This window comes from Candida jiufengensis, assembly GCF_024610255.1.
Source record: "Candida jiufengensis strain CBS 10846 chromosome Unknown scaffold1, whole genome shotgun sequence".
NCBI classification, from domain to species: Eukaryota; Fungi; Ascomycota; class Pichiomycetes; order Serinales; family Debaryomycetaceae; genus Lodderomyces; species Lodderomyces jiufengensis.
Genome location: NW_026261562.1, coordinates 889291 through 915335, shown reverse-complemented (window position 1 = coordinate 915335; position 26045 = coordinate 889291). Strand labels below are relative to the sequence as shown.

At 25.5% G+C, this 26045-nt stretch overlaps 11 protein-coding genes across 11 annotated transcripts; 1 reads left to right on the top strand and 10 right to left on the bottom strand. All coding sequences in view use genetic code 12, as the record gives it.

Moving 5' to 3' along the window:
- Nucleotides 1-731: 731 nt before the first annotated feature.
- Nucleotides 732-1499, bottom strand: KGF54_004171 (uncharacterized protein; the record flags this gene model as incomplete). Its single annotated transcript, XM_051764841.1, has 1 exon — nt 732-1499. The coding sequence occupies one exon, from the start codon at nt 1497-1499 to the stop codon at nt 732-734; it is 768 nt and encodes a 255-aa protein (XP_051618213.1).
- Nucleotides 1500-1599: 100 nt separating this feature from the next.
- Nucleotides 1600-1917, bottom strand: KGF54_004170 (uncharacterized protein; the record flags this gene model as incomplete). Its single annotated transcript, XM_051764840.1, has 1 exon — nt 1600-1917. The coding sequence occupies one exon, from the start codon at nt 1915-1917 to the stop codon at nt 1600-1602; it is 318 nt and encodes a 105-aa protein (XP_051618212.1).
- A 565-nt stretch (nt 1918-2482) lies between these two features.
- NOT4 (CCR4-NOT core ubiquitin-protein ligase subunit) lies at nt 2483-4288 on the top strand (the record flags this gene model as incomplete). The annotated part of the gene is made up of 2 exons (XM_051764838.1): nt 2483-2541; nt 2611-4288. 2 exons carry the CDS (start codon nt 2483-2485, stop codon nt 4286-4288), a joined length of 1737 nt encoding a protein of 578 aa, XP_051618211.1.
- A 58-nt stretch (nt 4289-4346) lies between these two features.
- On the bottom strand, nt 4347-4790 carry KGF54_004168 (uncharacterized protein; the record flags this gene model as incomplete). The annotated part of the gene is made up of 1 exon (XM_051764837.1): nt 4347-4790. One exon carries the CDS (start codon nt 4788-4790, stop codon nt 4347-4349), a length of 444 nt encoding a protein of 147 aa, XP_051618210.1.
- A 92-nt stretch (nt 4791-4882) lies between these two features.
- KGF54_004167 (isoleucine--tRNA ligase) lies at nt 4883-7789 on the bottom strand (the record flags this gene model as incomplete). Its single annotated transcript, XM_051764836.1, has 1 exon — nt 4883-7789. One exon carries the CDS (start codon nt 7787-7789, stop codon nt 4883-4885), a length of 2907 nt encoding a protein of 968 aa, XP_051618209.1.
- A 901-nt stretch (nt 7790-8690) lies between these two features.
- On the bottom strand, nt 8691-10355 carry CIT1 (citrate (Si)-synthase; the record flags this gene model as incomplete). Its single annotated transcript, XM_051764835.1, has 3 exons — nt 8691-8887; nt 9028-9050; nt 9166-10355. 3 exons carry the CDS (start codon nt 10353-10355, stop codon nt 8691-8693), a joined length of 1410 nt encoding a protein of 469 aa, XP_051618208.1.
- Nucleotides 10356-13817: 3462 nt separating this feature from the next.
- DEM1 (Dem1p) lies at nt 13818-15668 on the bottom strand (the record flags this gene model as incomplete). Its single annotated transcript, XM_051764834.1, has 1 exon — nt 13818-15668. One exon carries the CDS (start codon nt 15666-15668, stop codon nt 13818-13820), a length of 1851 nt encoding a protein of 616 aa, XP_051618207.1.
- Nucleotides 15669-16138: 470 nt separating this feature from the next.
- On the bottom strand, nt 16139-17200 carry KGF54_004164 (uncharacterized protein; the record flags this gene model as incomplete). Its single annotated transcript, XM_051764833.1, has 1 exon — nt 16139-17200. The coding sequence occupies one exon, from the start codon at nt 17198-17200 to the stop codon at nt 16139-16141; it is 1062 nt and encodes a 353-aa protein (XP_051618206.1).
- Nucleotides 17201-20462: 3262 nt separating this feature from the next.
- KGF54_004163 (uncharacterized protein) lies at nt 20463-21389 on the bottom strand (the record flags this gene model as incomplete). The annotated part of the gene is made up of 1 exon (XM_051764832.1): nt 20463-21389. One exon carries the CDS (start codon nt 21387-21389, stop codon nt 20463-20465), a length of 927 nt encoding a protein of 308 aa, XP_051618205.1.
- Nucleotides 21390-21856: 467 nt separating this feature from the next.
- On the bottom strand, nt 21857-22465 carry KGF54_004162 (coatomer subunit zeta; the record flags this gene model as incomplete). Its single annotated transcript, XM_051764831.1, has 1 exon — nt 21857-22465. One exon carries the CDS (start codon nt 22463-22465, stop codon nt 21857-21859), a length of 609 nt encoding a protein of 202 aa, XP_051618204.1.
- A 236-nt stretch (nt 22466-22701) lies between these two features.
- VTC3 (vacuolar transporter chaperone) lies at nt 22702-25128 on the bottom strand (the record flags this gene model as incomplete). The annotated part of the gene is made up of 1 exon (XM_051764830.1): nt 22702-25128. One exon carries the CDS (start codon nt 25126-25128, stop codon nt 22702-22704), a length of 2427 nt encoding a protein of 808 aa, XP_051618203.1.
- Between the last annotated feature and the right edge of the window lie 917 nt (nt 25129-26045).

Here is a 26045-nt window from a genome sequence, read left to right as displayed (position 1 = left end):
TGAGTTTTGAACTTTATTTTTAAAATTAGACACATGTAAAATTAATCCGCTAAAAAAAAAATATAACCTTTTAATGCAAATTAAAATTTTTAGCACCAAAGACTTTCATCTGATAATGGTTGGGGACTCGTAATTTTATTCTTTATTGTATAGTAACTTCGGGACGAGTTTGCATTTAACTAAAGTCAAGCTTTTTACACAAAAGTCTCCCCCAAATTCAACGATTGAAATATTTAACTCAAGCTACATAAGATTTGTTAAATTCTTCCGAATACTGCAATATGAAAATTTTTCTCGTAATACAAAGAGTTTTTGCGAAACGTTTGAATTCAATCTATTGGGTAATACTTCTTGTATTTCACAATAATCTTGTGGGGTTAGCAAATAAGCAATGCTAATTAAAACTATACGAAAAATAAATGATAAATTTTAGATCTATTTAAATTGGGTGATCATTGACTAATATTACACAAGGCGATTACTCCCTAGAGGCAAATTTTGGTGGCATGGACTACTTGGCAGTCTCTCAAACATGCTTGGATATATTCCAAAATGTTTAAAATTTGAGATCTCGTACTATCGTAGAACTAAACTCTAATTTTTGACAGATGATTTCGTGGTTAAGTAGCCACGGCGTGATAAATTTAAGTTTAATTTCTCTCTGCATCTCATTAATTGTAAATAGTTAAAAATTAGTGTCTCAGAACGTACTAAATTATTTCCCAACCTAATTATATATCATTAATTTTAATCAATTTAGTGTCTCCCAACGTACTAAATTTCTTTTCAAATTCTTCATTTAAATGATCTTTCAATTTAATAACGGAATTGCCAAACGTTTTATTACAACTTGTGCATTTAAATGATGTTGATTTAATTAAATTTTCTAGCACTGGTTTGGATCTAATAAGTCTTATAAAATCTGGTTTTTCAGTTTCCGAAGATGATGAAGAAACGTCAGATTGTGAATCATAACTTTCATTATCTTTGTTGGTTAATTGATAATATTTTTCATTATATAAAGGATTTAATTGATCAAATGGTACAAAGAATTTTGTAGTAAATGAATTATAATGTTTTTTATTTTTCATTCTTGGTGAATTAAAATCTTGTGTAATGACATGAATATGAAAATTATCTAATGATGGTATTGAATGTACCCCAGCTTTTATGAAATTTGTTTTAAAATCTTGTAAAATAATTTCATCTTTCATGTCTAATTTCTCCTTAAGGTTGTCAATAATTAAATCTTTAGCTTGTTCAACATATTTTTCAATCATTTCATATAATTCTTCTCCTGTAAAATCATTATAAAATGCGTTAAATACATCTAAAGGATGTTTTTTAGTTACTTGTTGATGACGCGGAATGACCAATAAATGTCTAACAGATTTAGGAAACATATCTTTAATAATAATTACATTTTCGTCATAATATAGTACTGAATCATGCTTTTCTGGATTATTAATAATTGGTTGAAATGCATTCTTGAAACTCATTAATTAAGTGTTTTAGTAGTCTGATTTACATGATTTTTATTTACTTGCAAAAAAATTAAATTTATTCTCTATTAAATCTATATAGTCAATACTATTTATATCAGACTTTTCTCTTTCTTGGTTTAGTCTCATAAGTTTCAACGTGTTTTATAGTAACTTCTGGTTTCTCCTCTTTTTTGGTTAATTCTTCATTATCTTTTAATTTGACTGCTTTTAATTCATTTATAAACCAAATAACTGTTCCATAAAGTAATAATGCAATAACAAATAAATTTAAAAAATGTATTGATTTAGTTAAGAAGTAGAATGTTATCAATGATATAATTAAAAGTATAAATGATGCATGAGTTGCTGTTATCAATGCTGGTGTAGTTCCTGGAGTGAATATAGACTCCCATAACTCAACTATAAATACCATTTTTAATAGTAGGTTGATTAAATAGATAAACAAGTTGAATAATTTTTTATTTCGCATAAAAATTATTTTACAACCAATTTCTTTAACACATTTTTAAAAGATTAGAGTTGGACAACATAAGTATCTTCTTGCAATATCATATTGTATCGAGTTTATGAGCTATATCTTTTGATTTACCATCTTAAATTCCTTCTGACCAAAATTACGCTCAATGGTTCTTTTGATCGTAGTTTTACGATACAATTTTTTGATGGCGATTAACTTTCAAAACAAAAATTAAGCACCAACATAACCCAACCTTTCCTTTGAAATTCCAGAATGTTCTTCCTTTTGCAAAATACTGTATTAAACTAAACTCTACTTAAATATCTTTATCATAAAGAACCAAAGTATTATCATATTATAAATTACCTAGTCAATAGAAATATTATCGTGTACTTTTAATCAAATTGATCTCTTAATAAAAAATTCAAATTATGTAATAATTTTTTACAACAAGTTTTGGAACAATATTAATAATTATACAATTAATAGATCAATATAATAATCAAATAATACATGTAAAATGACTACAATGATAATACCAGATGATTCATTTATAAGTGATGATGAAGAAGAATATTGGTATGTAATTAAATCTTTATCGAATAAATATTACAGTTGAATGCAATACTAACTTTTTTAATCTTTTAGCCCATTATGTGTTGAAGAAATGGATATCTCAGATAAAAACTTTAAACCATGTCCATGTGGTTATCAAATTTGTCAATTCTGTTATAATAATATTCGTCAAAATCCAGAATTAAATGGAAGATGTCCAGGGTGTAGAAGATTATATGATGATGAAAGTGTTGAGTATAAAACAGTTTCTGCAGAAGAATATAAGGTATTACATTCAAAGAAAGAGAAAAGAGAACGTGAAAAGAAACAAAGAGAAAAAGAAAAGAAAGAACTGGATATGGCAAATAAAAAACATTTAGCCGGATTAAGAGTGGTTCAAAAAAATTTAGTTTATGTAACAGGATTAAATCCTCCATGTAATCCAGAAGAATTACATTCAATCTTAAGATCAGATAAATATTTTGGACAATATGGTAAAATTTCAAAAATAGTTATCAACAAGAAAACACCTAATCCTGCAACTGCAACTCATCATCATCATCAAAATTCTGGTTTGGTTGTTTATGTGACATTTGCAAGAAAAGAAGATGCATTAAATTGTATAACAGAATTGGATGGTTCATTATGTGATGGAAGAGTGTTAAGAGCAGCTCATGGTACTACAAAATATTGTTCTTCATATTTAAGAGGTCATCCTTGTCCAAATCCAAATTGTATGTTTTTACATGAACCAGGAGAAGAAGCAGATTCTTTTACAAGAAAAGATTTATCAACTCAACAAGGTATTAAAATGGGAATGACTTCAAGACAACATACAACATCATTTGGAGAAAGTTCATATATACCAAATCACCAACTTAATGAAATGACAGATGAAGATGTACATAATTTTAATCAACAACATGCACAATCACAAGTACAACAACCACCTCCTCCGCCACAACAGGAAGGTAGTAAAGAACACTTACCAGCCACAGCTCATTGGGCCAATCTTCAATCAACAGCCCCAACCACTACAAACCCCACAACCAACACCATAAATAATATACCATTAGCAAATTCAGCAGCATTCCCAACATTAGGGGAAATAGCAAGAGATCACAAGCAACAACAAAGAAAAGAATTAAAAACAAGAGTATCAAGTGTTAAAATCACAAAAGTTCCAAGTCATGTTTTACCAGAAGATATAGATATAGATGATAATTCACCAATACCTTTCATTGAACTGATTACAGCAGAATTGAAATCATTAGATGATATAAAACACATCAAGTTCAAAAAATTAGAACCAGGATTACCTTTATTTTCCTTTAAGGGAAATTTTACCACAGAAACAAAACCGGAAGATGAAAAAATGTTGGCACGTCAAGTTATTGAAAAATTTTTAATTAGACCAGTTAAAAATTATCATTTAGCTTATCAAAATCATCCTATAATGCAACAACAATCATTATTACAACGTCAACAACAAGCTCAACAAGTTCACCAACAACAAACTCCTATAATCCCAGTAGCTCAATTACAAAAATCAGAAGAACAACAAGCATTATTAAATCAATTACGTCAACAACAGATTCAACAACAGCAACAGCAACAATTGAATATGGTTAAATCAGTAGATCGTGCTGCTACATCAACTCCACCACCACCAGGACTCTTTAATAAAACACCAGCAATGTCAAATGACATTCCTATAAACTCACAACGTCCATCATCACAATTATTAACACAGTTAATGAGTAAAAAATAGAAATCATCTGTAATATACATAATATAATAATAATACAATTTATTTTTTTTACTTAGTTCTAACTTACTTGTTTTCTTAATTCAAATATTCTATCATCTAGAAATTTCCAAGCTAATTTTTTATTTTGATGTTCAAAACCATAAATAATTTTACCACCTTCTTGAGCATTATCATTTAAATTTTTTCTATAAATAGTAAATTTTGGTTCAACTTCAAATAAATCATTTAAATATATAACTTTTTCAATATCATCTATCTTGGTTTGTACTTCTTCTAATAATTTCTTGTTTTTTTCAGTGGAATCTTCACCTTTTGATTGTAAATATGATTTTATTACATTATATTCATAAACAAATTCATCTAATTTTAATAATATGTAAAATAAATTTTCATATGCTTCTCTTTCTGCTTCTTCTTTAAATGAGTCTTTCAATTCTTTATAGTTACTTATTAGGAGATCTTTACGATCCATGTAATTTTTTATCTTTCTTTGTGATGACATTTTGGTTGTGGTTATAGATAAGATGGTTGTTTACAAAAGCGTGTTTATTTTTTTCTCTCGTGATAATAAATATTTATTTTATCTCTATCTATTTACATACTATTTACAACAGTTTCACATTTGTTACATAATGATTCTGGATCATTGGCTGTGAATTTCCAACAACGTCCACATTTATGATCGTCTGATTTTTTGATAGTTACTCCAATTTCTTCACCTTTCACTAAAAAAGTTTGAGTTGTATCACCTCCTAAAGAAACTTTTGATACCAAAAATAAATCATCTAATATTGATTCATTATCTTTTAAAAATTTATATAATTGTGAATCACCAGAAGGGTCTGACAATTGAATTTCCAACTCTAGTTTATTTTTGAAAAAATTGTTTTGTTTTAGCAACTCTATATCTTTATAAATTTCATCTCTTAATTTAAAAAATGAATTAAATTGATCCATTTCTGTTTTGTATGTAACTGGAAGCTCAAAAAACTCCCATGGTAATTTAAATGGTGAGTCAATGTCACTTTTTCTAATTGTTTTATACTCATCCCATACTTCTTGAACTAATAATGGTTGAATTGGTGCCAATATTCCAATATATGTTTTTAAAATCTCATTTAGAACAGTTTGAATTGATTTACGTCTAATTGAGTTGGTTGAATCTGTGTATAAACAATCTTTACAAACATCGAAATAGATTGCACTAAGGACTGAATTAACATGTGAATTCATTGAACTTACAACTCTTGAAAAATTAAATTCTTTATAATTTTCAACACATGATTCTTGTAAATCATACAAACTGTTTAAAATAAATCCGTCCAAACTTGATAATTGGTTGTACTCAATTGGACCTTGGAAATTATTCAAATTACCCAATAAATATTTAAATGTAAGTCTATATTTTTTGTGAATGTCACTAACTCTAGTTAAAACTTCAGGGTTGAAACTAACATCTTGTTTATAATTTGAGGATGCAACCCATAATCTTAACCCATCAGTTCCCAAATATGGGGTCAATGGTTTTTTATTACCTTCCATGGCTTGTTGTGGTGAGAAAATATTACCTTTTGATTTTGACATTTTTTGACCTTTACCATCGGTTATGAAACCATGAGTTATGACATTTTTAAAAGGCGGTACAGATTTAAAAGTATTTCCATTTTCACCAGAATATATGATCTTGTTAAGTAATGAAGATTGAAACCAACCTCTATGTTGATCACTGCCTTCCAAATATACATCAGCTAATGGAGTTGTAGATTCATTACATTCTTCGATTTTGTCACGCAATGATGTCCATGAAGTACCAGAATCAAACCAAACATCCATTGTATCCTGTCCTTTATAATATTCTGAACCCTTTAAGTTGTTTGGTAACCATCTACCAACATCTTCTTCTTTTGTAAACCATTCATCAGTACCTAATTTCTCAATTTGTTTAATAACGTAATCAATTACTTCCAAATCCATTATTGGTTCATCATTTTCCTTTTTATATACTATAGGTAACGGAACTCCCCAACATCTCTGTCTTGAAATACACCACTCACTGCGGTTTTCAATGAATGAACTTAATCTATTATAACCAGAACTTGGATAGAATTTAGCTTCATTTAAAGCTTTCAACGCATCTGGTTTAATTTTTTCAACATTCACAAACCATTGAGGAGTAGCTCTTTGAATAACTGGTGTTTTTGATCTCCAATCATACGGATAAGAATGTGTGAATTTTTTATTTAAATGAAAAATCATATCGTGTTGCTTTAACAATTCAACGCATAACATGTTGGTTTTAATTTCATTAACTTTAAGAGGGCCTAATTTTTGAAATCCTTTTGGTAATTGATCAACTATGTATTTTCCCAAATTATCAATAAATGAAGCTTCTATATTGATGTTGTTATGTTTAGCAACTAAATAGTCATCACGTCCATGAGCTGGCGCAGTATGAACCATTCCTGTTCCTGTAGTTGCTACAACATGATCTCCATGTAATACTGGTTTTTTGACATCATCTTCAGCTGCCGGATTAATATATTGTTCACCAATTAGAATACTACCTGGTATATCAATATCAATGTTAGTGAAATCAGGATCCAACTTTAATATATTTTCAACTAATGACTTAGCTACTACCAAAACTTCATTATCTTTTTCTATAAGTGAATAGGTAAAATCTTCATTAACACAAATTGCTTTATTTGCAGGTATTGTCCATGGTGTACTAGTCCATATTAATAAATTTACTGTTTTATCCTTGAGTTTATCTCCTACAAAGTTTTTAATCTTTTCCCCAACTACTGGAAATTTTACATATATTGCAACAGACTTATGATTATCATTATATTCTAATTCAGCTTCAGCTAATGCAGTTTGAGTCTCACACCCCCACCAAACAGGTTTCAATTGTTGACTCAATAATCCATTCTCTATCAATTTCTTAAACACTTGTAATTGTTTAATTTCATATTCATTATTCATTGTAATATATGGTTTATTAAAATCTGTCATTATCCCCAAAGCTCTAAATTGTGATTTTTGATTTTCAATCATTTGTTGAGCCCATTCTTTACATGCTTTTCTAATTTCCATAGGATCTTTAAATTCTTTATTTGTTAATTGATTTTCAACTTTTAATTCTATTGGTAAACCATGACAATCCCATCCTGGTTGATATTTTATTAATTTATTATTATATATCAATTCGAATCTATTGATTATATCTTTACATATTTTATTAAGCGCATGTCCTATATGTAGATCTCCATTTGCATACGGTGGTCCATCATGTAGTATAAATGGTTCTTTACATGTATTATTTTCTTGTTGCCAATTATATAAATCAACTCCAGTTTGTTGTATTAATTGATTCCTTCTTTCATCACGAGGTAGTTTTGGACCAAAATTAGTTTGAGGTAAATTTAATGTTTTTGAATAGTTTGGTTTATTTAATAGTTGAGTTTTGGCACTAAACCTTCGTAGAAACCTTTTGACCATTGATATAGTACTAGATTTGTATAAAAATATTTTTGTTGCAAAAAAAAATCAAATTTACGAGTTCAACTGTATTTAACAATTTGAAATATGACTAGAACACAATCGATACATTGTGCAATCTCCGTACCAAATTTAGAAAACAATTCAATGTTTAGTATTAACTAAATACTTCGAAAAGTTTGCGAACTTAAACATCAATCCAGAGAATTTGGTTAGCAAGTAATTTTAACTAAAAATTTATAAATTGAAATATAAACTACTAGACATAAATGACACCTAATATTAGCATCTTCACCACCAACATAGAAAGATTCTACGTTTTCTTTCCTTCAAAATTCTTTGTTTTCTTCACCAATTTATTTTCTGTACAACTATCATCAATTTTCTACTGATAAGACTGAATTAAGCTACTTACCCAGTAATTATTTATTGTCGACATAGAAGTCACTTCCATCATATGAGGACTATAACCCATCCTCTGTTTCTGTATGTCGTGGTATATTTGGTAAATCCGTGATTTCTTCAACTCGCCATTTTTCACCCATTTTGCGATGTTCATCGAAGCAACATGATTATTCAATTCACTTTGTAATGTATTCTATTATCACATAATTTGCAACCAAATGGTTTACTATGGCTATAGCTTAAAAAGATGATTGAGCATATCGTTAATAATGCTGAGTAAGATTATAATTCCCGCTTAACTTAAATAATCTTCCTACAAGTCTACCAATGGCTAGCTTGATACTTTCAACACTTGCATGGTAATAGAAAAGGGATTATCAACTCTTGGACTAAGAAATTAGACTTTATCAATCATATACGCGCAATTTTTAACCAATTTTGAAACAGAATAATTATATAAATATATTTAAAGTTGATACTATGTTACCTAGTTATACTAGTTTTTTCCTGCTTGGATGTTTTTAACTAATTCAATGTATTTTTCAGTTGAAAATGATTTTGGTCTTTCAATTGGCATACCAACAGCTCTATCAATAATTAATTGTGGTAAGACACCAAAAGCTCTGGAAACACCGAATAAGACTGTGTAAAATGATTCTTCAGTAAGTCCGTAGTATTGTAATAAGACACCGGCTAAAATTAATTTTGTTAGTAAAAATGTTTTTTGGTAAATAAAACAAAGTTTTGAGGAATGGTTGAACTGATGTGAGAACATCATCAAATCACCACAAGATCGTTAGATCACCTCGAATACACCGGTAAAGGGTACATACAATGACTGTCTACATTTGGCCATCTAAAAAAGTTATAGTTAGTATTTTTCTCCTTGATTGTTGATGATTAAAACATCAAAGAAAAAGTTTGAATCATTTTCAATTCAAAAATTTTCCAATCTTAAAATTTTTACATACGGATTCTTTGTTTTTCCATGTTTTGTCAATACACCTGGAGCAACTTCATAAATATTTGAAACTAATTTGAATAAATCATAATCTGGCATATGTTTTAAAGCAAATTCTCTTTGAGCAGTATATCTTGGATCAGTTTTTCTTAAAACAGCATGACCATAACCTGGAACAACTCTACCAGCATTTAAAGTTTCCCAAAGATATTTTTCAATAGCTTCTTTTGAATAATCACCATTTAATTCATCTCTTAATTTAAATAACCATTCTAAAACTTCTTGATTTGCTCTACCATGTAATGGACCAGCTAAACCATTTAAACCAGCGGCTAATGATAACATTGGTGATGATAAGGCTGAACCAACTAAATGGGTAGTATGAGCTGAAACATTACCACCTTCATGATCTGAATGAATAGTTAAATATAATCTCATTAATTCTAAAAATTCTTTATTATCACCAAAACCTAATAAAGCAGCTAAATTAGCACCATAATCTAATTTTGGATCAATTGAAGCTGGTAATTTACCATCATGGAAAACATTTCTATAAATTTTAGCAGCAATTGCAGGTAATTTAGCTAATAAATTAATTGAATCATCAAAAGTATATCTCCAATAATCCTTTTTATTTACACCTTTAGCATAAGCTTTAGCAAATTCTGACTCTGATTCCAAAGCATTAATAGCAATTGAAAATTGAGCCATTGGATGTAATGAAGTTGGACATCTATCTAATAAATCTTCAACATGTTTTGGTAATTCAGCTCTTGCAGCCAATTCTTCAGAAAATGCTTTAGTTTGAGCTTCAGTTGGAACTTCACCAGTTAATAATAACCAAAATAAAGCTTCTGGTAAAGGTTCATTACCACCTGGAGCTTTTGGTAATTCTTTTTGAATATCTGGAATTGTTTTATTTCTAAATCTTATACCTTCAATTGGATCTAAAACTGAACCTTCCCATACTAAACCTTTAACACCTCTCATACCACCATAAGCTTGTTCTAATAATAATTCACCAATAACAGTTTTACCATGTTCTTTTTTCAATTGTTTAATTTCTTCAGCTTTTTCTGGTAAAATTTCTTCTAATCTTTGTTTTAAAGTTGGTTCAGCAGTAGCATAAGTTCTAATTGATCTATAGATACTTGACTTAGCTAAGTTTGAAGAACGTTGAAATGATCTTAAAGCAGACATTTTTTGATTTTGGTTTAATTGATATACAAATTAAATAAAAAAATATAAATCAATTGTTAAATAAATACTTAGGGATTTTGGAAATTTTTTATATTTTTTGTTAAATTAATTTTTAATTATTTAATTTTTTTATTTTTGTTAAAATTATTTTATATTTTTTAGTTCTGATTTGTTAGACACGACTTTTTTCTTAATAGTTTAATAAAAGATAAAACAGACAACTAAGAAGGAGATAAATATCCGAAAATTTTTGAATTAATTTAAATGGATAAACCAAATTGTGGTTGAGATCACTGAATAAAAGATATTACAAGTATTCAATTGAACAAAGTATGTAAAGTTTAAAATCCTAATTGTTTAACTAATTAGTTATACTTTCGTTACTCGGTTGTAGTTTTTATTTAGAATAAATTAATTGGTTGATATTAAAATGTCGTGTATTATAAATTAAAAAATGTATTATTAAATTTCTCTATACTTTTTCACAAAAATGAAGTCATAGATTTTTTAATTTTCAATATTTATTCATCGGTAAGATATCAAAACAGTATAACAATGTATAGATTTGTATAGTAAATTCAAATTATCTAACTTTATATTCAAGTACATTTTCATTTCTTTTATATAACTAGTTTAAAAGTTGTAAGATTTCCTAATTATTTTTGTTATGCATTGTACCTTATGGGTAACTTATTCAAATAATTCATGAATATTCTAACATTTTATAACATATATTCACCTCCACATTTTAAAAATGTTTAATAGAAGAACTATGTTTTAGTTATTTACAAATTCTATATATAACTTATGATTTAAGCAATTTAATTGGTTGATATTTTAAACTTAATGATTATGAAATTTTTATAAATTGTTTCATTCTCTATTTTAATTTTTTTAATTTTCATTAATCAATATATTTTGTGTAACGTCGTTGAACCTTTTTTTTTAAAAAAAAATAATAAGCAAATTTAAGTAGCATATGCATTTTAATAAATTGAGCTTTAATTGTTTTAATAACTTCAATTACGAATAGTGGTTGATTAATTATTATTTAATCATTTGACGATCTAATTGATTAACTAAGTTCGTTGAATTTAAATTTCATGCAATTTATTGAATTGTGTCAACTCTAACCAAATATTTCTGATATAAATAATTTGATGTCATTATTCAAAAATTTTCATAGTTTCCCCAGATTTTCGGACTTTTTGGAAATTGCCGAGGATTTATTATTTTTAGTATAAATTAAAGATTTTTGTGTATTAATACAAAATATATAACCGTCTTTAATTTACAATTATTTGATCTAATATAAACTAAGAATATTAATAATTGATTTATACTTAAAGCATAATACTAATTACTTTTCAAATACCCAGCTATTTGATCATGAAATTGACTATTAAAATATTCATACCAACACTGGTATGAACCGGGAGTTTTACGTTAATCATTTTTACAACTTAATAATTAACTGAAAAATTTGTAATAATAATTCTGATGATTTTCTTGATTCATACTAAACCAAATTTTTCACTTTACTACTATTACTATACTACTATTGGTCATACATGAACTTGCATGATCAAAAAAATTTTTACCATATCTAATACCAATTATAATATAATATTATATGAGTTTAACATACGTAAATGAGATATTTTCAATGGCATCATGTGAACTTTAAGTTACATAATACATGAGTTTGTGAATATTATAACTTATTTAAGTATGATGAAAAGTCATTATTTATTATATCGAACTACTTCGACATAATTACATTACTTCGGAGTTTTATTTTATTTTTAAATTTTTATTAATTTAAATTTAGATTATACATGAATATTTTTGTGGGGATGATCTAACTAAAAGAGCTTCAAACGGTTTTTATAAATATTTAAATCAAAACCTTTAATTAATGGTATGATTGATCATCTTTCTTCAATTGTAGATCTTCGGACTTGTTAAAATTGTTAAAATGTTTTTGCTATTAAATAAGAGCTTTAATTTTTCAAATTTTTAAAGATTTAGTAAGATTTAGTCTCTAAATGAATGGTACCGTTTCGTGTTCAAATTAGAGTCTAAGGTCGTATCATGCTCCCAATTGGACAGTACGTAAAAAACATTGTTTTTGTTTTGTTTCAAACTTTTTGGGTAAGGATCAAAACCTGATAAACCTGTAGTTCAATCACTTTTTTGACGTCTTTCAATTTCTAGTATTTTAGTGCTTCCCGTTGTGACTAAAATTGCAAAAAACTCATTGGCATACATCAAGACGTTATATGACTATATTAATGCTTTTCAAAGTTCAATTAATAATTTCAATGATTTCTGGCAAATTAGTTATCAAGTTCAAATCAACAATATGATTGAGTTGAATGCTAATAATATAAATTATTTTGCAACCAATTTGATGCGAAAAAAAGTTTAAAATTTACAACCAAAATTCTGAAACGAATATGCATACTGCAACGATAAAAAATATCGGTAATATGGTTCAACAATTGAATAAATCCAATAGAAGATTAATTCCAAATGGTTTGTAAGTGGTAGTTTACAATCAAAAATCAAACATCTTATTTACAGATCTTAAGCTTCGAAAACTCTTCAATTTGTGGAAACAGGAAACCAGTGATGTATTTAAAGACAGTCAGTTCAACTTTTTCAACTTTTCAAAATCAAATGAGCCATAATTTTTGTACAAAAATTTAATAGTATCACAGGCTGAGCTCAATAGAATTGATTCTTTCAATATAAACTTACTGCATGTATCAGTCTTTCCTCCCCTCTTTTAATCGCCCTCTCCTTTTCCTGCTTGAAAAGAAATGTTCTTTTTTGTCAATTAGAGCAAAAGTTGGCTAAGGAACGGGCCATTTGAATTGCAGAATTATGAACAACTTTGTCGTTTCAAGTGAATGTTCACTATAACGATATTCTTCACAAGTCACAACCTGCATATAGCAGATCCAGATCTCGTAAATTTCAAATTTTGAAGTAATTTTTTTTATTTCTTCTCTTGACACATTTAACTATTTTTTTTTCCACATTTCAACCACTTCATCATAAATTTTTTCATTTACAGAAAGTTGCTTATACAAGTAATATTAGTAGTCGTACTTTTAATTCAATAAATATTCAGAGAACTTCACAAAACTTTAAACCAAATACGTTACCATACAAGAATAACTTATCAAAAGTCAAAAGTAAAAAGAACTTTGATAAGATATCAAATTTTTTTTAAACTTTTGACTTGATCAAACTTTATTTTGTTGGGAATTATCACCGGTTGCATGCCATATAAAGATGTACTCGGTAAACGAATCCCAAATATTGAATTAAGGCATTTACAGAGAGATTAATATCGTGTTTTTTTTTAACATATTATAATGTATTAATTTTTTTGAAGATGTCTTACATTTATTTTAAGTAATAAATATGTATATTTTCGTAAACTTTTTCTATTTAGTTGGAATTTCCATTTACTGTATCATTAAATTCATTTAAATTTTCATTAATTTCATTCTTTGCAACCATACATCGAGTAGCAAAATCACAATATTTACATTTATTTAAATTATCAACAAATTCAGGTTTTGTTGTTCCTTTCCAAAATTCACAAGCTTGTTTGAGTTGTTGTTGAAAAATTACTGGATTATATTTATATTTTATAGTTTTAAAATTTTTTTCAGTTTTGGAATTATGATATTCTACATAAGTATATTCTTCATTTATAAAATTTTGGAAAATGGTATAAAATTGTGATGATCTTGATGCTAAATAACGTAATGTTGGTGGTGTTTTCCATGGTTTTAACAAAGGTTTTAATAATTCTGAATAATTGAAATTTGAATTTTCTTGTTCATCTAAATCTTGTAAAAATTGTGAAGTTGATGAATCATTTAAAGAAAATGAGTTATCCTGAAATAATAAACCAAAGTTATAAGGTTCTTTATTCTTTAGGATGTGATTATCAAAAAGTTCAAATCCAATTGGTTCACCATTACATAACTTTAAAAAATCATCATATAAAAAATCAGAATATAATCTTATTAATTTAAGTACCAAGATTTGATTTAATGGTTCATCAACATTACAACCTCTTATTTCTGCATTTCTCAAAAGTGAATAATAAGTAAACTTAGAATCTTGAGATAAATTAGTAAACATATTTTTATAATAATAAGTTTGATATTTTGCACTTTTCAAAACTGAATCATAATTTGGTAATTGATTCCAAGATCTTGATTTTAATTCCATTATATTAACATTTAATTCTTGTTTATTATAATTTGTTAATATTTCAGAAATTTCTTTAAAAAATGAAGTTAAATCTATTCTTGTTGAATTCTTGGTGCTAAATTTTAAATCAATCATATTTTGAATTTCAACAAAGAAATCTAAATTTGTTGGATCATTTGTATTTATAAATTTGAGTAAATCAATAACTCCACTAATTAATACTGAATCATTAAAACCATCAAAATTTTCTGAAGTTATTAATTTTTCTTCATTTAAATTTACATAACCATGTACTAAAACTTCTCTAGCCTCTGAGTTAACAACTAAATTAAATAATCTAGATATGATTTTATCACACCAATCATTAGCTAATTGATCATTAATATTAAATTCACTTAATTTTTCAAGTACTGCCAATTCTTCTTTATTGATAGTTTGTGATTTTAAATTTTCTACATTTAAATTTATGAGTGACATATCTTGTTCAATATTCTCAAATTCATGAGTTTCTAATTCTAATTTTGAATGATAAGTATGACCAGCTTTAACATTTACACCTTTTAATCTATTTGACCCAGCATAAATTTGATAATAATCTCGAAGTTGACACCATGTATTTACTAATAATTTGGTGACTGATAATCTTGGAGATCTTATTATTGATTCATCTGAATTTGTAGTTGTATAAAACTTATAAGGTGAAATATTTGTGGGATTTATAGTTGGTAAATCTTGAGTATGTGGTAATTTCCAATTTTCGAAAATTTGTTCTAAATTTTGGTTTTTAAGTTTATTTGGATCTTGGTGTTTCTTTTTACGACCTCTTTTCTTTTTTGGTGGTGGTGGTAATTTTGATTCTTCTTCTTGTTTTATTTGTATATTTAATGATTCAATGTGATTACTTAATTGTGAAATTTCTTCATTTGACGCGTTCTTCAATTCTGTTAATGGTTGATAACGTGGTTCAGTTGTTTCAGGTTCGATTTTTGTTATTTTTAGGTTATTTTCACCAATGATTGTTGTATTTGCTATAATATCATTATCTGACTTATTTGGTTGTAATTTATCATTCATTAATTGATACGAATAGGTAGTCGAGTGAAAACATCTGTAATTTTTTTGAGGGAATCTCCGTAGAGATCTTGAAATAATATATCTCATGACATTTGGATAATAAAATACTTATTATTTCTTCAAAAAAAATTTAGGTAATGATAAGCATGTAATGAATAAGTGAAATAAATTTGTGGAGTATCATCTTCTTTTATTTATACGTGATTACGCGTTGCTACCACTAAAATTTTGAGTTGCTTAATTTTGCAACCATTTGCAACCAAATCTTTTTTTTTTTTGGTTGTAACTACACATAAAAATGTTAGAGAATTACAGTTAATTGAATGTTAAAAATGAAATAGATATTTTAAAATAAACTATACCAATGCTAAAAATGTATATAAAATCGGTCCATTTAAGGTGAATGCAAAAAATAAATACAGTATAAATATCACAGAAATAAAAATAAATGAATAAAACAACAAACGCACTTAATGAATACCTCTTTTTAATTTCAATGAATCTCTTTTCTTCTCACTTAATGATACATGATTAGGTACATTAATTTCTTCCATTGATGGTTGTTCTAGTATTGGAGTAGTAGGCTGTGAAAGTTGTTGTTGTTGTTGTTGATTTGGTTGTGGTTGTTGAAAATTATTATAATTAAAATATTCATCATTTGGAGTTATTGTTGATAAAAATGGAGAATCTAATGCAAATCCTGAATTTGGGAAGTTACCATAATTGTTATTATTATTATAACAACCATTTCTAAAATTTGTATCTATTGATAAATTATTTCTTAAATTTGTATTTGTTGAACTTCTACTTCTTGTAAATATTGGAATATCTGAATCACTAATTTGATGTTGTAAAGGTGGTGGAGTTTGTGAGTTTAAATGTTGTTGTTGTATTGGTGCAGAAGTTTTAGCTATAATTGATGAAGGTACATAATCCATTAATGAATCAGTACTTCTATTAAAATCAAAATTATTTAGGTTATTGTTGTTGTTAATATTATTATGGTTTGCTCTTATTTGATTCATATTACCAATGTGTAACCAGTTATTTGAATTGTTTCTTGTTAATGATTGTTTTCTTAAATTTATCAGTGATGATCTTGATCTTATTGATGAATTACATTGTGATCCTCCATTTTGAGTTTGTAATTGTTGTTGTTGATTATAATTCATTATATTCATTTCACTAAGTGATAAATTAGATATTGATGAATTTTTTAACCCATTTGATGATGATGTTAAATATGGATTCTTTTTTTGTATATTATTTTGATGATTATTATTTGGTTCATCAATATCTGTTAAAATATCATCACTTTCATTATATTGAGGATTTTGATAAAATCCTTGATGATTTTGATTATTATATGAATTTTGATGATGTAATGGTGGAGGAACTAAAGGATTTGCAGGTGCTTCCATTGGAGTTTTTAAAGTTTGATCAATTGGAGTAAATGGTTGTGAAATAGAATTATTTGGATTAAATTCTAATTTATTAAGTTGTAAATGTAGATTTAAATTTTTATTAATCATTATAAAATATGCTATAGTATATGAGTTCTGAAATGTGAAAGTATGAGAATGAAAATGCAATAGAATAAATACAAGTGTTCTTTTTGAATATAAAATCTGTTTTGTTAATTTAACCTAGTGGAATTATTAATTGTTTTGATATAAATACGTTGATTTAATCCACGTGAATTGAATAGTGTTTAAGAAATTGATATTATGATAGTTGTATCTTTGGTTCTTAAAAAAGCTTTTTCAGTCTTAATTAAATGCTAAAGAAATTTCTTAATCTCTTATGATATAATAAGTATGTTAATTTCTCCAAATGAAACTAATTCAATATAAGTGATATATATATATTCTTAAAATTTAAATGACCCTGTATGATAATTATCACTTTAATCTTTATATATTATAATATTAAGTTCTTATAATAATTGAACTATATAATAATAATATAAAATTATATGTATTGAAAATTTCAAGTTGTTAATTAATTAATTAATTTTATTAAAGTTTTTGTTATAATTATTATAATAATAATTATAAAATATTTGTGAAAAAAAAGTTTAATTTTTTTTGTAGAAAATTAAATTTATATTTATAAATAATTTTTATTTAATAAATATGAATTAATTAAAAAGCAATTGTCAATGAACAATCGATTAAGATTTCTTAAATTTGATATTCAATCAAAAAGTAAATGCAATGTAGTTAAAATTAAATTAGACTTGACTTCAAGTGAAATGTAAAATGATTTAATTTTTCACATTTTAACTTTCTTATAAAAGTTTAAGATTTAAATTTAAATTTAATTTTTTATTCACAATTACTTAAATTAATATAATGTTGAGAATTTTTAAATTTAAGACGCGTCTTTTTCTATGATAAATTTTGGTTAGTAAATTTTATTATGAAAGATTCCAACATATTTACAACCAACTAATTTATTAGTATTCGGTTTGAACGGTCAAATACCTTTTGAAATGCTTGTTAAAATATTTCAAAGTCATTTAAATTAATTCTTAAATATATTTAAACTGATATTTTACTTTTGTAAACCGTTTAATAATTTCTTGAAAGGGGAGAGAATTCAAATATATTCTTTATAGTACAAAATTCAATCTTTCTATATAGTAGAATTATAACAATTATAATAAAATTATTAAACGCGTATATAATTAAAATATTGAATAAAATATAATACATCAAATAATAAGAATGAATTTATCAAATTATTATTTCAATTCTAAACATGTCATTACTTTTTTTGATATTAGAATTGGATAAATCGGACTGACTGGAAATTTAAAACACTGTGACCTACTTTGTATAGATATTATTGTTTGTATCTTACTAAGAATTTCAGAAATTGATTTTAGTACTTCAAGAGCCTTGGTAAGTACATACTTAATAAAATTGGAACTTTGGTTCTCGTTTAGGCTTTGCTGAATTGTATCTAATCATTTGTTGGTACTCTTTCATTGTCTATAATAAGGGGAAATTTTTTTAAATATTACAAATTATTGATTAAGTAATTGACTCGATAGTATCTTGCATAATACTAACTACCAAGAGCAATCAATAAAAAAAGATTTACTTGTATATTGCATTTGAACAAGTCCAATTCAATAAACAATTGATTTTATTGTTCTTTATGATTGATAATTATTATTTAAATCAATAAAGATTGATTATAATAACTATTATTATAACGTGGTTTTGTGAATTTAACTAATTTAAGATTTCTTATTATTTAATTTATTCTCTTTTAAGTTAAATTAATAATTTGCAAACTAATACGAAGATTAAATAAGATACAGAAGTTTTTAAAGTTAACAAAACTTGCTTTATATATCAAAAGATAAGCTCAATTAAGCGATAATTCATATTTATTGTCAATTAACGTCATATTCGAAGATTGACCCTTATTTATAATACTTTTCAAAAATTAAAAATTAAAGTAAATTTTGAAAGTACAGAAAAAAATTAGATAAACTCTATAAATAATGAACTCAAATAACACTCTTCAATTACGAGATTGATGAAAAAATGATGAATTAATTGATGACCAAGAATTCTTAAATAAATTGAAGGATCCAGATGCAAAGAATAAGTATATGCAAATTTAAAAAACTTAATTTTCTTCGAGAAAATAAGTTACATGTATTGTGAATTTTTCAAGGGTAGATATTTATTTAGTCTAATTTCTATATGGTTATGAAATTATTTTCCTTTTTTTAACATCTTGTGCACTTTAATTTTAACCAGCTATAAAATCACAGTTTAGTAATTTCATTTAAATTTATATTTTTCTCCACCGATTGGGAACTAAATTTAGAACATTTTCTCGAATTTATAGTCACAATTTAGTAACTTCATGTAAATTTATATTTTTTTCTTCTGTTTTAAGCTATAATTTAGAACATTTATCTCGTAATTTGTATAAATAATTTATAATAGTAATACCTTAAATAAGAACTAAGTACGAAGATTTTGAAGTTGAATTCCTTCCCCAACTTGAACAACTAAATATTGAGAAATTAAATTCCCAATTTCATCTATGTTAGTCTATATAATTAAAAATGTAATAGTCTGACATGAAGGCCTAATTTGAATGTGAGACCCAAATTTGAATGTGAGACAAAAAAAAAATGTTACTTTTTTATATCACTATTTTCTTTTCATATTATACATAAAAAAAATTCAAATTCAATGAACTACCTTTTTCATAGATATAAAATATCAAGTTGGGGTTTAACAAACGGCAATCGGGGATTCGACAACAATGAAAACAATTTGGGGTTTTAAAAATTATTAATACAATTTGGGGTTTTAAAAATTATAAATACAACTTGGGATTTAAAAGTAATAAATACAACTTGGCAATACAGAATTTAACTACAGGTGGAGGTTGTGAAAGGCCCTCCCTGTACCAAAATTTCTTATGGCTAGTTTCCACTATAAAACAAACATTGGTCAAACATCCCCAAGCTGATTTTAATCACCTTGATGGTTTAATGATTTTAATGTGAAGTTAGAGGTTAAATTGTCGAAAGGTTGTGGCCTGCACCACGTAAATTAATTAGGTTAATTTGGGTCGCTCTTGTGCTTGACTTGCTGGCGGTTGGGAACACTTAGTACACGTTTAATTCTGATGGATCATTCAATGAAGGTGGAACTTTAGAATAGGAAATGTTTACAGGCAATATCAAATAAATTTGATAATGCTTCAGCGTTTTTTTTTTTAAGAGTATAAAGTTTTATTTTTATTTTATATATTTAATTAAGAATCTATAGACTTATCTTCATTATAATTTATATTATATGGTAGATATTGTTTCAATTCATCTTGTTTTTGTAATAACTTTGAATGTTCTTCTAATTTCTCCTTCTCTATGCTACTCGTGGTTTCAATTTCTTCTAATTTTAAAATTTGATATTGATTTTGATCCATTTTCGTTATGATTTCATTTATATTTTGTTGTTGATTACTTGGATGGAAATTATCATCAGATTGTAATTTTAAAAATTCTTCAACTATAAATTCATTCGATGCTAAAAATTTTAAGTTGTGACCTAATTTTAAATTTTTTTCTAATAAATAATTAATCCATTTCATTTTTGCAATTGATTTTTGTAAATTTAAATTTTGTTGTTGTTGTTGAATTTCAAGTTCTATATCTTCCCGAGTTTGTTGTTGTTGAATTTCATTATCATTTAATTTTAATTGATTATAAAATTCTTGTCTTTCTTTATGTTTTTTTCTCTTTTTTTCTAATTCTGTTTCTATATCATCATCTACTATTTTTCTTTTTTCAATTAAGTTTTCCACTAGATTTATTGGGAATTTATTCAATTTTACTAGCAAGTTGAATCCATAACTTTTTAAAACCCATAATTTAAATGAATTTACAGATTTTGTATTATATTTTGATTCTTCAAACATATCATCATGTAATTGTAAATGATTCGTAGCTTTTATTAATCCTAAATTAATCATACTTTGCATAACATCTTGTACTTCTGGTTCATTAGTTTGAGTTCTATATTGACTACATTTTATTGATTCTGTCACTAGTTTATTAAAAAAATTTATATATAAATCTGTAACTATATTTAGTATTGATGGTTTACATTTATCAAATCCTTGAGATTTTAGTATTTGGGCTATCGATATTCTTAGTAGATTGAAATTAAATGAATCTTCCATTTGTGGGTTTATGATGATGTAATGATTACTGAATTTGGTTGTATAGATTTTTCAAAAGTTGTTTTAACGTAAATACAAGTTTGAAAATTTGTCGTGTCTTGATTTTGTGTTTCGAGACAAAACTTTTTGGAATTATATATCTCAATTTTGGTCCAACATTATAACGAATATAAAGTCAATATAGAGCAATGATGGCCATTGGTTTACGCAGAAATTGGTCAAAATTTGACTCAACCCTTGTACAAAAATTTGCTTTGTCAGTACTCAAAATTGACTGATGTTTGTACAATCATACATTGGTCATCAAATTTACAATTACATCTACATAAAATTTAATTTAAGTGCAATGGGAAGTTGATTGCTCTTTTGTCTTTATGAAACAAAACACGTTGAACGAATGCTTGAAAGATGAAAACTAAATTACTTATTGAACATTAAATATGCATTAAAAGTCTTGATTCTAATTTTTATAAACCTTGATTCAATCTCTCTTGTAACTTCTTACCAGCAAAACTTAAAGCATTAAATAACCCTTTTTCACTAATATCTATATTTTTTAAATCAACAGTTGAAACAACCGGGGCATTAGTAACTCTACTTACAATAGTAGCAGGATCATATTCAATAATAATTCCATCATCTATAGTTTCATCAATTGCTAAACTTACTAAATCATAATTTGTTACAATTGTAGATTGATCAATTGAATTATTTAATAATATAGTTATTGCTTCTATTAAATTTGATAATGTTGTATATGCTAAACATTCATTTTCTGATATTGGTGATACTAATATAATTGTAACATCATTTATTTGTTTATAAACTATAATTTGATTATCAAATAATATAATATCTTGATTTATCTTGTTGATTTTGTTAAATAATTTTTTTTCAAATTTAATTTGTGCTTGAGATTTTGTTGATTTTGGTTGTTGCTGTTGTTGTGATTTTATTTCCTTAATTGGTTGTGTTTCATCTAATGTTGATGTATAATATTTCGCGTATAATCTATTTCCTTCGTTGTCTAATATTAGTAATGCTGAAACTGTGTATAATGATATGTTCAATGACATTTTGGGGTGGTGGTGGGTTTGGAATTTTAGATTGATTTGATTGAGTTAGTGAAATATTTTGTTGTTGTTGAAAAATATCTATTACACCGTGTGAAATGAAAAATTTATAGCTACCAAATTGTACACTAAACTTTCAATTACAACTCACCACCAAAAGTACTATAACTTTTACACTACAACAATTTCTTATTCAAACTAATATATTATATTTATTATTAACTTTTATACACTCATCATTAAAACATTTCTGCAACAAATTGATGGATTTTTTTATGCATTGGATTATTTTGATAAAATTGATTATTTTCATAATCTAAATCTAAACTTTTCCAACCAAATATAAAATTAACAATTAATGCAAATATTAAACCAAATGCAATAATTAAAGGTCCCACAGAATTATCTAAATGTTTATCTGATCTTTCCATAATAATTTTTCTTCTTTCCATAAAAATATAATAACCCCAAAGACAACTAAATACAGTTAATCCAAAATAAAAATAAGCTAAATAAGTACTTAATTCAGCAAAATTTGATCTTAAAGTAGATGAATAAATTATAAAAGTAACTGACATTAATAAAGTTGTTACATGTAACCATCTATTAAAAGTTCTTTCATTAGCTAACCAAACTTTTGGTTCTATTTTTAATGGTCCCATATTTTTAATCCATTGTTCTGGTTTAATAACTCCTACAGGTAATTCAATTTCTTCATCTTCTGAATCAACATCAATTAATCTTGAAAATTGACTTGTAATTCTTGATATACTACTTGGTTTTGAAGAAGTTTCTTCATCATCTTCATCCTCATCATCATCGAAATCTGATGATTGATCATCAGTTGTTAAATTAACTTGTTGATTAGTTTGTAATTTATCAGTTGTTGATAATTCTTCATCAATTGTAACTATCTTGTTTTGATCACCATTTACTTCATCAATTTCATCTTTATATAATAAACTACCTGAAAATGAAGCAGATCTTGGTTGGAAATTATTGTTGTTTTTCAAAATCATTGATTTAAATTTAGATAAATTATCATCATTACTTAATTCAGTAATACCATCATTATTAACTTTAGATGGTATAATTGGTAAATCATCATTTATATCACCTTCTAATTCATTAAACCACATTGGAATATTATCTAATTTATCATCTTCTAAAAATAATGAAGCAACACCATGAATGAATTTGGAAAAATTTGGAATTTCTTTAACTAAATAAGAACTATTGATTAATTCATTAATCCATTGTAATTTTTTAAAGTTTTTTACTGATGATTTCTTGATTTTAATTTCCATAGTTGAAAAAGGAAATTTATTATATTCACCTTTTCTTAAAAATTGTTGTGAATTTTTACTATTATCTAAATCTAAACGATGCCATTGATTTGGATCTCTAATTGGTAATCTTGAATCAAATGAATCTTCTCTAATAAAAGTTAAATTAGAATCAATTATAATTCTAATTTTGTCATCACCTGGAATTTGAAAAGCTGTACGGTTATACGTGGTTCTTAAAATTGGTTGTAAATGATTTTCATCAATAAATTTTGATAAATTCTTTACAGCTGCTTCATCATTTAGTTTTAAAATCTTTGATGGTATTGAATTTTGAATAACAAATTGATTAATATATTTTTGTCTTAATTCAATTTTATCATCAACATGAAAATTTGAATTAATATCAAATTGTTTTTTTTCCATCGTAATTTTTGGTTTATCACTTAATTTACCAATCCATCGAATTCTTAAAGTTGCTGAATTATTTAATTTTGTTAATTTATGATTATATAAATCAAAATCTTCGTTATCAAAATATAAACAATTGACTGTTTGATCAGTTTGAGTTACCTTGTGATTACCTGAATTATTTGGTTCCTCTTCATCATCGTCATCGTCATCATCATCATCATCGTTTTTGGAGTTATAAATCAACACAGGTAAATGTCTTAAAATAGTAGTTTTAACTTCCATTAAATTATCAGGATGAACCCAAAATTTGAAAGATTGAAATTCGCCACTTAATGCACCATCGTTAAAAGATGATAATTTACTCAAAGATTGATCAACTTCATAATTTTCTCTTAAAAATTGAAATAATATACCAACTTTATATAACAAAGGAGAATAATCTTCTGAATGAAATGGTAATTTTTTTAATCTAACGTTTAATAAAGGTTTTACAGAATAATCTGGATGTAATCTATCATGTTTTTTAACAATTTTTATAAATCCAGTATAATTTAATCTTTGAAAATGTTCCAAATTTTGTGCCTCATTTAATAAATTATCTAATTTTTTAGAAAAACTTTCAACATTAAAAATATCAGCAACTTCAATTTGTTGTTGTAATTTATTTAATTCATCATTTAATTCATCAAATTTATTATGCTGAAATCCAAATACTTTTTCTAAATTTTCATCTAAAGCACTAACAAAATTTTGTTCATCTTTATCAGTCCAATTATTTTTTAATATAACTCCTTCTTTTAATAATTTTTTTAATTGATTATAATTTATATAATAATCTTTCCATGGTGCATAAGTTTCATGTTCTAATTTAGTTCCAAATAACATCTTGGATTGACCTTGACTCGATTGAGGTTGAGTAGATTTTTGTTCACTAATTGTTGATTTCGGATCTTCACTTGCTGACATAACTTGAAATTGATATATAGGTTGTTATTAAGTAATTATAAGATTAAGGATTTTGAAAAATTGATTTTTGGTTCGTTGTAAGTTTATTTGCTACACTGTAATTGTACTACTTTTTTTTTTTCAATTAAAAAAAAATTAATCTCCTTACTGATAACGCAAAAATATATTTTTTTGAAACAATTACTTTTTTCAAATAAATTGATGAAAGTTGAGTTTATTCTTGATGATGATATGACTATTAATCCTTAATCCAATTACTATGATTGTAAAATTACTACTAATTTTACTACCTTTAAAATTAAATAATTAAATTTAAAAATAAAGTTGTTGAAAAAATTGAAAACTAAAAATTAGAAAATAATTCTAAGATTTATAAAAGGAATTTTATATCAATATTATTTATAAAGTAGTAATAATTAAAAATGTGTTAATTTAATTATTAAAGTTTTTTTGTAACTTATTTTCTCAATAAAAATCTTTTGAAAACTCAATTGATGATTCAAAAATTACGAAAATTTAGCTTTAATGATAATTCAAATTTTTTGATAAGATAATTATTGGAATAACTGTATAATTGACTGATAATTAATGATGTTTCAATTCAAATTAAAGCTTCAATTGGTTAATACTTGATATTTGAGATCTATTTTGAAATCCAAGTATAATTTTCAAAAGATTTAAATAAGATTTTGAAAAATGTAACCTTAAAACTTGTTGAAAATATTAATCTTGTTAATAATATTATATTTTTAAAGTTTTTTAATTAACGTATTAGTATTTTATTCTTTCTTTTTGGTCTCTTTTTTTATTAATTAATAAATTTCAAGATTTTTTGAATGAAATAATTTTAAATTTAATTCTACGAATTTTGATTCTATTTAAAATTGATTTGGTTGGTTAATTTTAAAATCAGAATG